At 35.3% G+C, this 16,893-nt stretch overlaps 1 protein-coding gene across 1 annotated transcript; it reads left to right on the plus strand.

The window, feature by feature from the left end:
- LOC109822422 (trafficking protein particle complex subunit 2-like protein) lies at nucleotides 4,403–14,234 on the plus strand. The gene is made up of 5 exons (XM_020388614.1): nucleotides 4,403–4,533; nucleotides 4,609–4,705; nucleotides 11,809–11,887; nucleotides 12,005–12,086; nucleotides 13,920–14,234. The coding sequence occupies exons 1-5, from the start codon at nucleotides 4,501–4,503 to the stop codon at nucleotides 14,058–14,060; spliced, it is 432 nt and encodes a 143-aa protein (XP_020244203.1). The 5' UTR covers nucleotides 4,403–4,500; the 3' UTR covers nucleotides 14,061–14,234.

Genomic DNA, 16,893 nt, shown 5'->3' on the forward strand with positions numbered 1-16,893 from the left:
CAAAGCAAAACCCCTCTTCCCATTTTATTTTCGATTCATTTTCATGATGTAATTATTAATATGTCATCATATATTTCTTTGCGCATTAAATCAGGTGAACTTTAAATCCTTTTACCACTTTCAAGTAAAAAATAATATTACTCAAGCACAGTTGCAATTCCCGAATACAGTTACTAGAATGTTAAGTTATTAACTATATATAATGCCATTTATGTTTGTGTTTTGTTTGGTTATGACTTGTGAGCACTTGCCGTGATGGTTGCATGATTGGGAAATTCTTGATAGGAAAATCAAGCACACATGTTCCAGAGAGTCACTAGGAGGAGAAGCTGAACGAAGATGCACGAGGGAAGCTGTATGTTAAAGTTCTGATACTTGTTTTAAGATGTTATTTTCTCAGTGGGATGACTTGGAGCTCTTCCCTTCATTGCTGTAAATTTCTTTATGTTGGACTAATTGAAGTATGTTATTTGCCATAGCTGTAATCTGGCTTGAGAGCTTTTAATCGCTAATTGAAGTATGTTATTCGCTATATCTGTTAGTTGCTATTTGTGCTCCTCGTCGAGCTCCTATGGCTGTTTTTGGTTACTATGATGATTCGAGCTTGTTTAGCTCTATGTAGTTGGGTGTTTGGTTGCTATTTATGACTATTCAGGTTGTTTATATGTTTTAATAGGTTTCAGTAGATTTTTTGGGTAATTCAGGTATGTACTACGTAAATTTATGAATAATCAGGTTATTACAGGATTCGTGTGATTTTTTCAATCTCAAACAGGAACATTTGAACTTTTATATGATTAAGATTACCTCATATTAAAAGCACAAAAAAATTTGTATATAGTGGGGGTAATCTTACCATGGTGACTATAAACACTTTTCCCTACAAACTTCAAAACCAACCAAACACAAGAAAAGTAAGAAATGTCATATTAACAAAAGTTTTCCTTTTTTTTCCCTGCGAACCAAACACAAGAAAAGTAAATATATTGGTTTCCCACCATTTTTTATGTGCGAACCAAAGCGAAACAATCAATTTCTTGGAAAAGTATGGAAAACTAAAAACTTGTGTTTCTTTACATGGAATTGCATTTCCCTATATCTAGGAAACGAACCAAACAGCCCCTAATGTGCAAATGTGGCCCCTCATCTAATAAAGTGCAGTTTTTTTTTCAGAATTCTTTCAGTTTGAAAGAGCTTTCAAGTTTGTGCAGATGAACGTTTTTTTAGTAACAAGGGAAACATGGTCAGTCCGCTCAACTTTAACTCCTTTTTTGGAGTCCGCCAGCGGCCCTAGTTCGAATCTCACATCCATCTCACCTCTGCAAGGAGCTACCCTTAATACCAGGGTCTCATCCCCAGCTAACTGAGCGAATAGCGTGGGGGGCGGGCGCGAACTGGTGAGCATACAATGGGTTGAGCAAAGTGACCAGTAAACCCACTGGGTCTCCGTCCCCACCCTTAAACGCAGGGAGACCAGGTGAATTCGACAACGTGAATCGAACCCTTGACCACTAGGAAGATCTCCTTCCCCCATGTGGGCGCTAGCTAGGAGTCCCACCCGCGGGTGGTATGAACGTTTAACACTTTAACTAGGGTAAATACTTTGTTTTATAAAGAGGGGTAGTTGTTATGTAATTTTTTTTAGGTTTGACAGTTTATTATGAAACTCCATAATATTATTTTTTAATTATAAAACACCATTTTGTTTAAAAAATTGTTCAGTCATACTACTAGTATTTAGACCCGTGCAAAACACGGTTTCTAAAAGATTTTCTGTAAATATTGAACATGTTACCAAAATAAAGTATTATGCTTTAGATATGAAGTATAGTGGTGGAAGTGAACCGAATAATTAATAAACAGTTCGGTTATTATTCGTCCAGATATTCGATCAAGTTCGATTCGATAGTTCATTTAGTACTAAACAAATAATTTTCAATGTTTGGCTTATAACTGAATAGAATTTAACCGAAGGTATGTTCGATTCGGCAGTTCATTTACTATTCGATTCAATAACTTTTTAAATAGAATTTAACCAAAGATATGTTGGATAGTTCATTAACTATTCGATATGGTAGTCCTATTATTTAAACTTATTGCAAATATTATTTATATAAATTTTTATTTACAAATTCTACCCATATAAATAGGTAAGAGTGGGTTCGCACTTTTCTCATTTGCTTCTATCAGCCTCCTCCTTCAGATATGACTCCTAAGTAAATCGGCTCCTCTCTCCTCTCTCTCTCTCTCTCTCTCTCTCTCTCCCCCCCTCTCTCTCTCTCTCTCTCTCTCTCTCTCTCTCTCTCTCTCCTCCTTCAGATCCGACTCCAAGTGGATTCTAGGGCTAGGGTTTTCGTTGTTCTTTCTCGAATCTTGTCGTTCACTCCTCCCTCGAAGCTCGTCGTCCCTTGAATCTCGTCGTCGACTCCTCCCTCGAAGCTCGTCATTCCGCGAAGCTCGTCGTCCCTCGAAGATTGTCGTTTACTCCTCCCTCGACTGTCTTCCCTCTCGAGTTATCAAAATGTAAGTTGAAGCTTAAAGTTACTTTACTCCTCCCTCGACTGTCTTCCCTCTCGAGTTATCAAAATGTAAGTTGAAGCTTAAAGTTACCATTATTCTTGATTTTTAATTTATACTAATTGCTAAAGTTACCATTATTCTTGATTTTTAATTTATACTAATTGCTAAAGATTACTTCTTTATGTCTTTTACATATAATTTTGCACAAAATATGATCTCATCCCTTGTGGATCTGTGATTTCAATCAGCTTCATTTAATTATCAGAGGTTTGGTTATAAACTCAGAAAGTGTTGTTTGGTTATAAACTCAATCAGATTGCTAAAATGTTGAAAATGGAGGAGAAATTATATTGCTAAATTGCTGGTAATGGAAAGGAGAAATTACTTCTTTTCATCCACCCTCTGTTACACCACTCTACGTTAATGTGAGATTGGTATTTGTGAGGTTTGTGAGGATTAATACTCTGAAAACGTGGGAAGTTTGGATATGTACAGTTTTTCATTTGAAACGTGGGAAGTTTTTCATTTGAAACGTGGGTCCGTGAAACATGCGAAGTTTTGAAAAATAATCAGTTTTTCAAAAAATCTGATTGGCCCAATGTTGTGTTACTGTTCATCAAAGCTTTTTCATTGTTCTCCTTTAATCAAAAGAAGTAGTAGACTTACATATGTTAGAAATTGAAAGTTACCCCAAGTAGAGACTAAATCCAAAGGGTTGAAAAAATTAATTGATCTTCTATTAATTTTCTCTTTATTAATGACTAAAGTTACTTAGATTTCATGTGAAGAGAGGGGAGATGAATTTACAAAAGTTTGAGAAAGAAGAGGAGCTTTATTGAGGAGTATTTTAGTAAAAAAAAGCAGAAAGTAGATTATTTTGAACAGTTTTTAAACAAAAAATATTTTATAATGAAAAAAGTAATATTAAATGTTTCATAATAAACTATCTAACCAACTGCTCTCAATTTGCGGGGGAAAACATAACCTTCAAAATTATAGTCATTATCTAATTTAAATAAATAAGCATTTCCATTTTACAGTATTTTTAGTGAAGCGAGTCTGCTCTTTTAGAATAATAAGCAATCTCGTTTCAAGTTTTATTTACTTTATTTTTTTAGAATGATAATAATTACACTACTCTCTTCTTTACTATTTCTACACTGAAGAGAAGCGTGGGCTTTCTTGATGAATTATTAAATTTAAAAATGGTTGAAAATAATGAACTTCATATTTTTCTTTATTGTAGTGTAGGAATAGTACTATAGTTATCACAACTCTTTTTTTTAAGTTACTGATTACTACATCTGTATGTTTGTCGTCTTACATTTTCTTTCAAATTCATTCTTTACTATCAGAGAATAAAGCTTCATATTTTATTTATTGCACGGAGTAAAAATTTTCATTATTTTGATGATGTCTACAATAAGGATATTGCGAGAAATGCATTTTTACGTCAGTACAATATTTAGTTGGAAATCAATTAGTGTGAAAGGAACATAGTTTTTTCATATAAAGAATATGGGTTAGATAATTTTGCAATTTAGATTAGAAAAGTTCTTCTAGATGAAGTGAAATTATTTTATTTGTAATTTTATTTTTTGAAAACTGCAAATTTTGGTCGCGTGAAATTAGCTACAACATATGGCACATTTTTTTTATACAAATTATAAGTTCATTTACATTCCCAAATTAAATATTTTAAACCAAAAAATTGAAATTATAATCCGATTGTGTAGTTACATATGAAGCTTTGTTTCATCTCGTATAAGAAAAAGAAAATAGGGGTTTTCGATTTTAGATCCTTTAATCTTTAGTAGTATTACTGTATTAGTCCTTCCATGTTCATATTTTGCTATTTAGACCCCAAAATCTGAATTAGAATTTAATATTTGTAAATGTAGTACATCTGATCTCGCTTGAGGACCCTAAGCCCCCACTCCTTAATATCCCCCGCGAGGCACCACACCGCGGCCGTAAACGATGATCGTCTGCGTCGCCGTCGTCGGCCATCAGGTAAGCTTCCAGATCTCACTTTGCATCGCTCTTCCTCCGTCAAATCTGACGGTTGTTATCTCTCCGTTTTCGCAGAACAATCCACTGTACCTGCAGAGCTTCACCGAGGCGGACGATGCCCTAAAGCTCCACCACATCGTCCACTGCTCTCTGGATGTCGTCGACGAGAGAGGTTGTCTCAATTTGCAAATTTTCAAAAACTTTTGGATTAATTTTGCAATTTTCAATTTTTCAAGATTTGGGCTGATTGGTGTGATTTCATATTGTTTAAGTTGACCCTAATATATTGAATCTAATAGTTATGTAGTTTTTTGGTTGGGGGATGATGATTGCATGAGATTGAGTAGTTTGTTTGGCCTAATTGTTGATCGATTTTAAACTAACTAGAACAACTGAACTCACTTTGAAATCATTGCTCACTTGGTATAACAACCCAAGCGCAAAATGCTCCTCATTAACTTTGCTTTACTGACGATGGTTATACAAAGCCATTGATAATGCTCATCCTATGTTATGTGAAGAAATTTGAAGACGGAGAAGAAGATGGGAAAGATTCTTTAGGGTTCCCATTTTGCAGTGAAAATTCCATGGTTTTAGCCATCAATTTAAAGGGCTCACCCTGCAACCATCCACACTTTAGATCCCCCTCAATTTCCACGAAATCAACAGTTGAGTAATTTTCTCAACAATCCTAGATATTCTCTATCTATTACCACTTCCTGATTTTATGAGATAGTGGGCCATTTTTTTTAGGCCAAAACTACATCTCTCACTTGTCCAAAACAAAATATATTTCTAGTATGCTCCCACTATTCATGTGATATACAAAATTCTATTCATGCTTCTATTATTCATGGGGTATGAATGTCGCTTTAACTTCCTGACTTACACATTCCTAAGTCCTATTAAACCTACATGTTTAATGAACATATCCGATGAAATTCCCTTTATCAAGGGATTAGCTATCATATCACTTGTAGGAATGTAAGTCACCTTAATTTCTTGCCTTTTCACAAGATTTTGAATATAAAGATATTGTATCTCAATTTGTCTTCCTTTTGAACTATTTGAACCACTGTCTATTAGGCTTATAACGGCTTTATTATCACAAAAAATCTCTATTAGTCCATTCACCAAATTTAGATTCAGGTCATTTACAAATCGCCTAATCCAAACTGCGTGAGTAGTAGCTATGTTGCAAGCTATGTACTCAGCTTCTTGTGTGTATCTGGCTACACACCCCTGTTTTTTGCTTCCTCAAGAAACAGCTCCGCCACCATAGATAAACAAGTGTCCCGAAGTGGACTTTTCATTATCTTTATCTCCTGCGAAGTTGACATCGGAGTAACCACGAACCTCAAGCATTTCAGCTTGATAAAATAATTTGTGGCGTATTGTACCTTTAATATACTTCATAATCCTCTTAACAACTTTCTAGTGTCTCGGTTCAGGATTACTCTGGTATCTGCTAACTAAACTCACTGGATATGCCAGATCTAGTCTAGCACACAGCATTGCCTACATCAAGCTTCTCACAGCTTGAGCATACAGAACATTAAGAGATTTTTGTCCTTCTCCGGGACATTGCTCTTTACTCATAGACATTTCTCCAAGACCGACAGTGTTGGTGTCGGATTGCAATTTTGCGTTCCAAACCATTTAAGAACTAAATGCAAGTATTTCTCTTAGTTTAAACTCAGCATTCTAGATTTTATATCCCTTAGGACTTGAATCCTAAGGACATAGGATGCTTCTCACATGTCTTTCATCTCAATTTTTTTATTAAGATCATGTTTGATCTTATTCAACATTTCTACATCATTTCCAACAAGTAATATATCATCAACATATAAGGATATTATAAAAAACTTGCTCCCATTGTTCAAAACATACACAACTGTCTAATCTATTTGCAATGAAACCAAATTGAACGATAGTGTTATGAAATTTGAGATACCATTATCTAAATGATTGTTTTAAACCATATAAAGACTTCTTTAATTTATATACCTTATTTTCTTGTCCTTTGACTTGAAAACCTTCAGGTTGATTCAAGTATATGACTTCTCTCAACTCTTCAGTGAGGAATGTTGTCTTAACATCCATTTGAAAAAATTCTAAATAAAAATGGTAATAATAGCTAAAATAATTCTTGTGGATGCAAATTTCGCTACTGGAGAGTAAGTCCCTTGATAACATACACCCTCTTTTTGGGTAAAACCTTTAGCAACTAGCCGGGCCTTAAATTTATCAATAGATCCGTCAGCATGATTTTTTTCAACACTCATTTGCATCCTATGGACTTTCTCTTTTCGGATAAGTCGCATAACTCCCGTACTTGATTTTTCTCAATGGAGTCAATCTCTTCTCACATAGCTTCGGGCCATAAATGTGATTTATATGAATTCATTGCATCATTATATTTCAGAAGATCAATCTGATAATCAATATTATAATCCACTGAAAAACATGATGTATGACATGAATATAAATAATAATCATCCATCCAGGCAGGTTGAGTTCTAGGTCTTTTATTGCTGATTAGATTTTTATGTTGCACATCATTGTTTACATCATTTTCCACAAGTATTTGCTGATGTACGAGTTCATTTTTCATGATTGGATGATCAAAGTCATCTATTTCAATAGGGTTATCATTGAAAACATCATCAAATGCAAGTGGAGGAGGAGGTTCTTCTTGCACTTGTTTGCATCCCTCTAGATTTTCTAAAAAAAATAGCATCTCTAATTTCAATGACCCATTTTACCTCATGGAAAAATCTATATCCTTTGGATTTTTTCAAATATCCTATGAACGTGCATTTTATAATTTGAAAATCTAACTTGTCTCTAACATGTCTTGGGATGAGGATGTGAGCTGTGCAACCCCATTTTCTTAGTGACTTAGGGAGGATTTATATCTATACCAAAATTTAAATGGCATCAAAGAAGTTGATTTTGTGGAAATTGTATTTAAAACGTAATTCGCAATTTAAACTGCTTCTTCCCAAAAAGCTTTGGGGAATCTAGAATGAAACAACATACACCTTACTGCATTCATCAATGTTCTATTTTTTCTTTTAGTCACACCATTTTGTTGTGGTACGTAAGGCATTGTTGTGTGTCTTTTAATTCCACATTGAATGCAATAGTTGTCAAATTCTTTTGAATTGAATTCACCACCTCTATCAGTTATGAATCTCCTAAGAGTTCTTTCTTTATATCTTTTAAAACATTCAAAAGCCTCAGACTTTTTATTCAAGAGATAAACAAAAGTGAATTTTGAGTAGTCATCTATAAATGTAATGAAATATTCCTTATTACTATGGGTCCTTACACTTAATGGCTCACAAATGTCTGAATGAATTAATTCTAACGACTCTTTTGCCCTTTGACCCTTTGTAAATGACTTTCTAGTCATTTTTCTGGTCAAACAATGTTCACAGGGTGATGTTCCCACACCTGTCAGAGTTGGTAACATGTTCATTTTAATAATTTCATCCATTTTAAAATTACCAGGATGAACCAATTTAATGTGTCAAAGATCAAAATCAGACAATAAACACAAGGAATAATTCAAAACATCATTTTTATTAATCAAATTGGATTTCACAACAGGAAGACAAAACAATTCATGTTTTGGCATTAATTTACCCATCACATACACCTTTTTATCCTTTACGATTAAGATCCTATTATTATAAAACCTAATCTAACAGATCATTCTTCAACATAGCAGAAACTGACACCAAGTTCCTGACACCAAGTTGCGCCTTATGCCAGGTGCATAAAACACATCTTTTAGAACCATGACACTGTCTTCCAGGTCTAATTTGTAGAAACTAATACCTTCTACATCTAGATAGGTATTATTCCCCATGTAAATGCATTGTTCTCTTTTCTTCGTCTCTTTAAAGTGAATTGGTCCCTCCTTAGTATTTGCAATGTGTCGAGTGGCACCGGAGTCAACCCACCAGCCATCTATGTCAGTTGTTGCAGCATTGCACTGAACTACACAGATAAATTCCCTCTTGCTAGATCCTATCTTTTCTGGGTTTTTAATCATCCTTATTTTTCTCTTGTTGATAGCTTGCCTTGAAGTGACTAAACTTTCCACAAGTATGACGGGATCTAGGGGGCTTTTTCTTGGGATAAGGTTGAGCTCAGGGGGTCCTTTAAAGATTGGTTTGTTTGGTCTCATCTAATGATTCCTTTGCGTCCAATGTGCATTTTTATGTTGCACAGCTTTTGATTCTTCAACTTGCACAAGATTCACATCCATGTCCTTCTTGCTGGTTAGAATGTTTTGTTCCATTGCTAACTGAGCCGGTAAGTCTGGGACCTTTTTGATGGTCTCATTCAATCTTAGAGTGGTGGCAGCCATATCGAACGAAGGTGATAAACTATTCAAAATAGTTGCCACCTGCATCTTCTCAGGAACTTCAGAACCTGCACATGCCAAATCTTTTGTCATGACTATCATCTTGTTGACGTGCTTCATGATGCTATCAACTTCTTGCATCCGGTATGTATTATAATACCTATGCAATAATAACTGTATTTTCACCTCAGATGTGGTGTCATACTTATCCTTGATAGCCTTCCACATTTCATGTGCGGTCTTATAGGTTTCAAAAACCTTTATAAGATCGTCTTCCGTGAACATCAATATTAGGCTTTTTACCTTCTTGTCCTTAAGATGCCACTGCTCAAATTCTTTTTTCTGAATTTCAGTAGCATCTTCATTCAGAATTGGAGCATTGGTCTACATTGTCATGAATCAAGCTGTACTTGATTTTTGGGTGCCACATGTCATAGTTCGCCCCATTGAACCGTTCAATTTTCGAAAGCTCAGAAGCAACCAATTTGCTAGCCATTTTCTGATTAAAAAAACAAAGATTGATATAATTCACAAATAAAATATAATAATATGCTATATTAAAAAAATGTTAAAGAAAACTGCAAGATGATATGCAACAAACAAAAGAATAAAGTGCAGGTGAACAAACATAAAGCAATCCTATACACAACAGATAAACAACATGTCTATAGAAATGTGCAGGTGAACAAACATAAACTAGTCCTATTAGTATTAAAATAAATAAAAAAAACTAACAAGAAGTACGAGCTAGAAGATGAATATGTAGTTGGACAAACAAATAACGATTAAAATACAATAAAATGAAATCCAACAACATCTATCACATGAATAAAATAAAAATTGATTTGATAACACTGCTTCAACTCATCTCATTATGGCATGTTCATAGGGTGGGGGGGGGGAATCATTCTATTAGTCAAGAAGCACTTATTGCAAGGGGGGGGGGGGGGGGGGGGGAATCATTCTATTAGTCAAGAAGCACTTATTGCAAGTACTTATGTAGAGATTATAAAAATTACTTTAAAGAGAAACCTTATCTATATTACCCTGTATACCTGCCCAACTTGCACCGAACAGGGAGAGGGAGGAAAAAAAACCAGGTCGGTCTAGAAATTTTGAGGATGGAGGAAAGATGATGGCGACAAGTTTGTAAAGCGTCAGCCCACCATTGAGGTCGTCCTTTCTCTGATACCAATGAAGAAATTTGAAGAGGGGGAAGAAGATGAGAGAGATTCTTTAGGGTTCCCGTTTTGCAGTGAAAATTCCATGGGTTCTAGTCATCAATTTAAATAGCTCACCCTACAACCGTCCACCCTTTATATCCGCCCTCAATTCCCATGAAATTAGTAGTGGAGTTATTTTCTCAACAATCCCAGATATTCTCTATCTGTTACAACTTCTTCCTAATTTTATGAGATAGTGGGCCATTTTGTTGAGGCCAAAACTAACAAAACCCACCGTTAATCGAAAGTGCTCGTTCTGATTTGATTTGGAACATGGGTAATAAGAAATGAGTTTAACCCACTTCGTTCCTTTCATTAGCATTTTGTCTCCTTTCCTCTACCAAGTATAGTTGTAAATTGTAATAGAATCTATGTTATATGATAGTCATACCATTCTCGAACTATAACTTTTCCCTTTTTTTTAATATATATGTGTCATTTATGTGTAACTTATGATGTTGGAATAAGGTCGGTGAAATACGTAAAGTAGCAATTTTGATTTGGGGGCTCATTTGATACTAAGCCCTTACTAGTTTAGTGTATAAAAGTCATTTATAATTTTGATTTGGAGGCTCATTTGATACTAAGCCCTTATGAGTTTAGTGTATAAAAGTCATTTATAATTTTGATTTGGAGGCTCATTTGATACTAAGCCCTGATGAGTTTAGTGTATAAAAGTCATTTACATGGTATATACCCTCAGAAACTAGATTTATTGATTGCTCTTGAAATTGAGGGAGGTCATTTGATTTATGTCAAAACATGAAGGGGGATATAGTGAATTTAGTTTATAAAAGTTGTTTAATTTATGTCAAAACTTGAAGGCGGTGTACTGAATTTAGTGATAAAAGTTATTATACAGTTTTACACATTCAGAAAACTAGGTTTCTTGATTGCTTTTGAAATTGAGGGAGGTGACTTGATTTTAGTGAAAACCTGAAGGGGGTATAGTGCAATTTTTCCTATATTTTTACTGCATGAACTTTATGACTGGGGTTTGAGTTGACTATTTGATGTATATATGGATACCAATTTGAGGTATAGGTGTATTGATGATTAGTTCAGTGTCAACAAGAGAAGAAGAATTCATGTACATGTATCAACCTGTAGGATTACGGTATTTCTTTCTCGTTTGCAGTGATTTGTTCATTCTTTAATCTTGCTTTAGCAACTTTACATTTGGTAGAATTCAGTTGATGGAAAAGTTTGACATGTTCATTCCACAGAATTGTACATTAGATTTTAAAGTAGTATGGCTGGGGTTCTCATGTAACCTATATCCGAGGTAGACTCCCCAGTAGAGGACCCATCCTCCCTCCCACGCTTCCTCCCTCTTAAGGAAAATAAAATAAAAGTTGTACATGAGATTTTCACGTCACAAAACTCATTAAGTATTTCAAAGTAATTGAACCCTTTCCTTGACAATCCCTTATATTTTCCACTTTGCCTCAGAAGAACCATAATTTTGTTAATAATTAAACTTTTTTCTCTTTCCAAAGCTTCAAATACTAGAAGTTCTTGCATTCATATAAGACTGTTGGTTTAGTTGAGATGTACACTGCAAACTGTGGGTTACGAGCATAAGGTTTTCCTCAAACTATTTATTTTCATCAGAATTTCTCTTGTTGTAATATGTAGGTTTTTAACTAATCTATTTCGTGTTTTTTACAGTTAATAATCCAAGGAAAAGTGGTCCAACTCTGAATGAGACGTTTCTTGGTCTTCTATATCCTACAGAGAACTACAAAGTGTAAGCATTCTGTGTATTGTTTTATTCAACTATGAACAACTTATGCTCTTTTATGTAAAAAAAAAAGAATGCAAGAAATTGTGTAATGTTGTGAACTAATTGCAATGCACCTTGCAGGTACGGTTATTTGACTAATACCAAGGTGAAGTTCATTCTGGTCACAACTGATCTGGATGTCAAAGATGTAGATGTTAGAAATGTAAGTTCTCGATATAATTTAGTTTCATTCTTACAATATCGTCATACCTGGAAGTGTTATTCTATACAGGATGTTTTAGTTTGCAGTTAGAAGTTCCATGAATCTACGCTTTAGTTGACGTTTTCCGTTTTGTGTTTGCTTTGAACAATTTAAGATTTTACATTGATCCTAAGAACTCAAGGGGAAAAAAATTGTATCATCAAACTAAACTAGGAACTCACTAGTCATGTATGAACTATGAAGTTACATGAATCTCTGCAAAAGCTTCTGCACTGTCCTGAATCCTATGATACCGAACTGCACTCAGGATATGGTTAGGTTTTTGCGTGGAATAATGAAAATAATCTGCATATTAGATTTGGCCAAACCTGAAATATATTGCAAGTTCTTTTTGTTCCCTTTCCCCCTATTTTTTCTCATCGGTAAGTTTTGTTTGATGTAGAAGGATCATAATTACCATTCAGTTATATATTCCAATACATTATGTCATAGATTGTGTTGTTAATGGTGCATTGATGCACACTATTGTGGATTTCAATGGAATATTAGTAATAAAAAAATGTGATGGTCAACTTTCAATCTCTTGTTTATTCGAACTCCTCTGGGTAATTGACATCCATGTACTCATGAATTTCTGAGTCTGACTAATGGCCTGTTTGCCTGCATGGAAGTAGCTATGAAGTAGGTGAAGTAGATGAAATAGGCGCCATTTCTGCTACTTCTAAGAAAAAAAGTATTGTTTCTCTAAAAAAGCTACTTCCGGTACTTCCTAGAAGCTGACGTGGCGCCTACATGTCATATCTACTTCTTGAATCTTTTCCTCCCTTCAAGTCTCGGAAGTACCTCGGAACTAGATGAAATTGATTCAATTTAGGAATAAAATCATTCTTGTTATTATATAAATATTCTCATACTCTAAATAAAATCCCGAAAGATCATCTTTCTCTCTTCCTAACAATATTTGTAATTGTTACCAAACAAAAAAAGTTAATGAAGTGGAAGAAACACTATTTCCTCTACTTTCAAAAATTTACAAAAACAAACAAAAAAGTAGTACTTCCGCTACTTCCTACTTCATTATTTAAGAAATAATAGATTTGGTTTACTTCTAATACTTCCTATCAACCGAACAGCTTCTATCAACCAAACAGGCCCTAACTGAACTTTGAAAAGAAGAAAGCCTGATTACACTGGTTAGGTGCAAGCAAGGTTGACGTCATAGATGTTGCGTCAATACCTGAGACATAGTTACTTGTTTTTTCTTGAGAGATCCACAGTTAAGATATGATATTTAATCTTGTTATTTGATTTTCATCAACATGTTGTGGTTATTCCCCCAAAAAAAATCCATTTATTAGATCAGTGACTTTAAAAAAGAGTTAAATACTTAAAAAAGTGTTAGACTAGGCTGCACTGTTATGAGCAGCGAGTGAGGTGAAATACTTGAGACATAGTTACTTGTTTTTTTCTTGAGAGACCCACAATTAAAATGCTTAAACATGCTATTTAATATTGTCATTTTATTGTCATCAACATGTTCTGGTTCTTCCCGGGGGGGGGGGGGGGGGACTCCATTTATCAGATCAGTGACATTCAAATAGTTAAACTAGCTGCAATGTTATGAGCAGCGAGTGAGGTGAACTATATATTAATGTATTATACGAGTTGACATAATATATGTAGAAACAATACAAAAAGATTGTATTGGATGAGAAATAAGAATCTTGACTGCTTCATTTTCTTTAATTACCAGCAAGACTTAACGGTACATTTGTTAATGATTCTCGCTTTTTCTTCAAGTTGTTTCATCATTTAATAGCCCCCTGTGTGCAGTTTTTCAGGAGGTTTCACTCTGCATATGTGGATGCTGTCTCAAACCCTTTCCATGTCCCGGGGAAAAAGATAACCTCTAAAACCTTTGCGCGAAGAGTCAGTGGTATTGTCAGGGCTTTTGGTTCTAGCACGCCCTCATGAATTGTGTTTCTATTGTATAATCTTAGTCATTGTCCTTTCAGCATAATTTGATCTTTCGTATAGAGGACTTGGTGATTTTCTTCCAAATTGAATGATATTTGATAATGTGGAACTTGATGTGTGTACTGAACTGATGGTATATTCTCTATAGTATTTGATTTGGAATTGCTGCAACTGTGTTAAACTGCAGTTACTTGGATTATGGCTTGTTTTTCATTCATCTCATTGAGCGCGCGCACAAAAGAAAAAGGTCTGGAAACAGATTGCCTGGCCGTTTTACGGTATAACTTTAGATATAGTCAAATGTCAAACCGTCGGTTTGCCTCTTTAAGTTAAATCTTAAGCATACAAAACTCTAACCATCCATCCATCCATAAAGTAATTAGTAAAAACTTAAACAGAATCATCTTCAACTATTATTATACAAGTAAACGTTTCAATCAAGTACTAAATTTCCATGAAAAATATTTTCCATAATCAAGTTCATGCAGCAGCAACACTTGGGTGTATTAAATTGGAGAAAAATTCTCTCAGTGCCTACAGATCAACATCAATCTAACTGCATCCTGCACATCTAATGAAAATTCAGCATGCTTCATTAAGCTGGTTACTCTTCGATCACATGGAAAAAAAAATGCATAAACACCAAAGACAAGAAAATAATCACCACTCAATCGAATAAAATATAACTTAAAAAGTTGTGACAAAAACATTACTCAAACCCACATAAGTTTATTAAATACCACAATTAAAGCACTAAAAGACCCAAGTCCAGCGGCAGCAGATAATTTAGGTAACATAACATTAGACTACAATCTCCTTTTGGAGTTCTGAAAAGAACAGGCTCTAGCACTTGATCTCCTTCAGCCCGTGGGCAAAGTACAAAAAGGTAGGATCACTGGCGCCTTCCTTGTAGTATGCAAAGACCAAGCTACCGTCATCATGCATGCTCTCACCCACAAAGCTGCACAGCGAACAAAAACAAAGGAAATAATATACTTCGATAGAGAGGAATATGACGAATGAGCTTTGAATTGAAGCAAAATGCTTGATCATTTAGCATATGGTGGCAGTGTGGTACTACTCTCTTACAGTGACTACTTGTTTCCTAAAAACCAGATAATGAAGCTATTATGAGAAGTATGAAAAGTATGCAAAGCACTCCTCAGATGTTCCCAAGGTTATTGATAGCAGATCGCGTCGCGTCGCGGCGAGGTACCGCTAAGGCTATTGCGCGCTATTGCGGCGAAATAGCGGCAAATAGCGCACAGTCAAATAGCGGACAAATTTAAATATATTTAAATATCCTAAATAATAAGAAAATTCATAAAAAAATCTAAAAATTCTACAAATGCATACTTAATGCCTAAACATGAAGTAGATGTGTACAAGAACAAGAACAAATAACAAGAACAAATAAATAAACAATAACAATATAAGTACTATAACGGTAGAACTTTATTTCTTCAACTCTTTATTCATACATAACAATATAAAGTACTATAACAGTAGAACTTTATTTCTTCAACTCTTTATTCATACAATAAATAAACATGTTATATTTCTTCATTCATTCAATAACTCAATAAGTTATAAATTTATAATGATTTGATTGATTTCAAATGTTGATTATACAGGTTTTCTGGAAGTTGGAAATCTCAAGGGCACTAATCATTTCGGTGCAGCTGCTGGTTATGAAGATCAACCCGTTTATCGCATACATATTAATTTGTTGTAAATTTCTTGTATTATTAGTAAATAACAATTGATAAGCTTGTTGTATGAGTATGAATGAAACTATGAAAAAAATCAAGAAATATAGCATCATTGATTCTCGAAATACTGCAGTCCTGAACGTGATGGAAACACCATTTATGGAATACATATTAATTTGTTGTAAATTATTTCACGTATATTTTCATGTAATCATGTGATTAAAGGTTAAACATCTGTAAATATCAAACAAGAGTCCAAGACAGGTGTGCTAACGTGCCATGTCTAATAAAGATGGAAACACCATTTATTATTGACCTTCTTCAGAGTTATTCTTGTTTATTATCTAATATAGGTAAAGGAACAGAAAAATTAGTTATGCAACTATGCAAGTTGGAGAAAGCAATTCAGGCACAAAAGGAATGTGAGATGAGGTAGGAATTCCCAAAATTTGGACCTAGTCCCATAATTTTATACATTTTCCTCTGTGGCAGATCTAGCCAACAGAGATGGACGCCGGAGCCTGGAGCCTGGAGTGGAGATGATGACGTCGATGGACTCCGGAGCCTGGAGCCTGTAGCGGAGATGATGATGTCGCTGGAGCCTGGAGCCTACAGCGAAGATGATGATGTCGAAGGAGCCTAGAGCGGAGAAGATGGGAGCGGAGCTGCGGAGTGCGAAGATGATGAAGTCGAACCGTCGAAGGAGCCTGGAGCGGAGAAGATGGGAGCGGAGCTGCGGAGTGCGGAGATGATGAAGTCGAACTGTCGAAGGAGCTGGAGCGGAGAAGATGAAAGGCGGCTAGGGTTCGGGAGTGAACTGAGGGATTCGTCGCTTTTTTAGCCTCTTTTAACAAGCGGGTTCGGGTTCGGGTCGGGTTTGGGGCAAAAAAATCAAAACACATTTGATAGCGGGTTAGCGGTTTTAGCGGGTTTGGCCGCTTTTATCCGCTTTTGGCCGCTTTTATCCGCTATTGAGCGCTTTTACGCGCTATTCGAGCGCTTCGCGGTTTTTTCCGCTAAATCCCGCCGCGAACCCCCTACGCGTAGCGCTGAGGGGCCGCGATCCGCTATAGCCCCGCTATTGCCCCGCTATTGGCCGCTATTTACAACACTGGATG

Source organism: Asparagus officinalis, chromosome 8 (assembly GCF_001876935.1).
Source record: "Asparagus officinalis chromosome 8, Aspof.V1, whole genome shotgun sequence".
NCBI lineage: Eukaryota > Viridiplantae > Streptophyta > Magnoliopsida > Asparagales > Asparagaceae > Asparagus > Asparagus officinalis.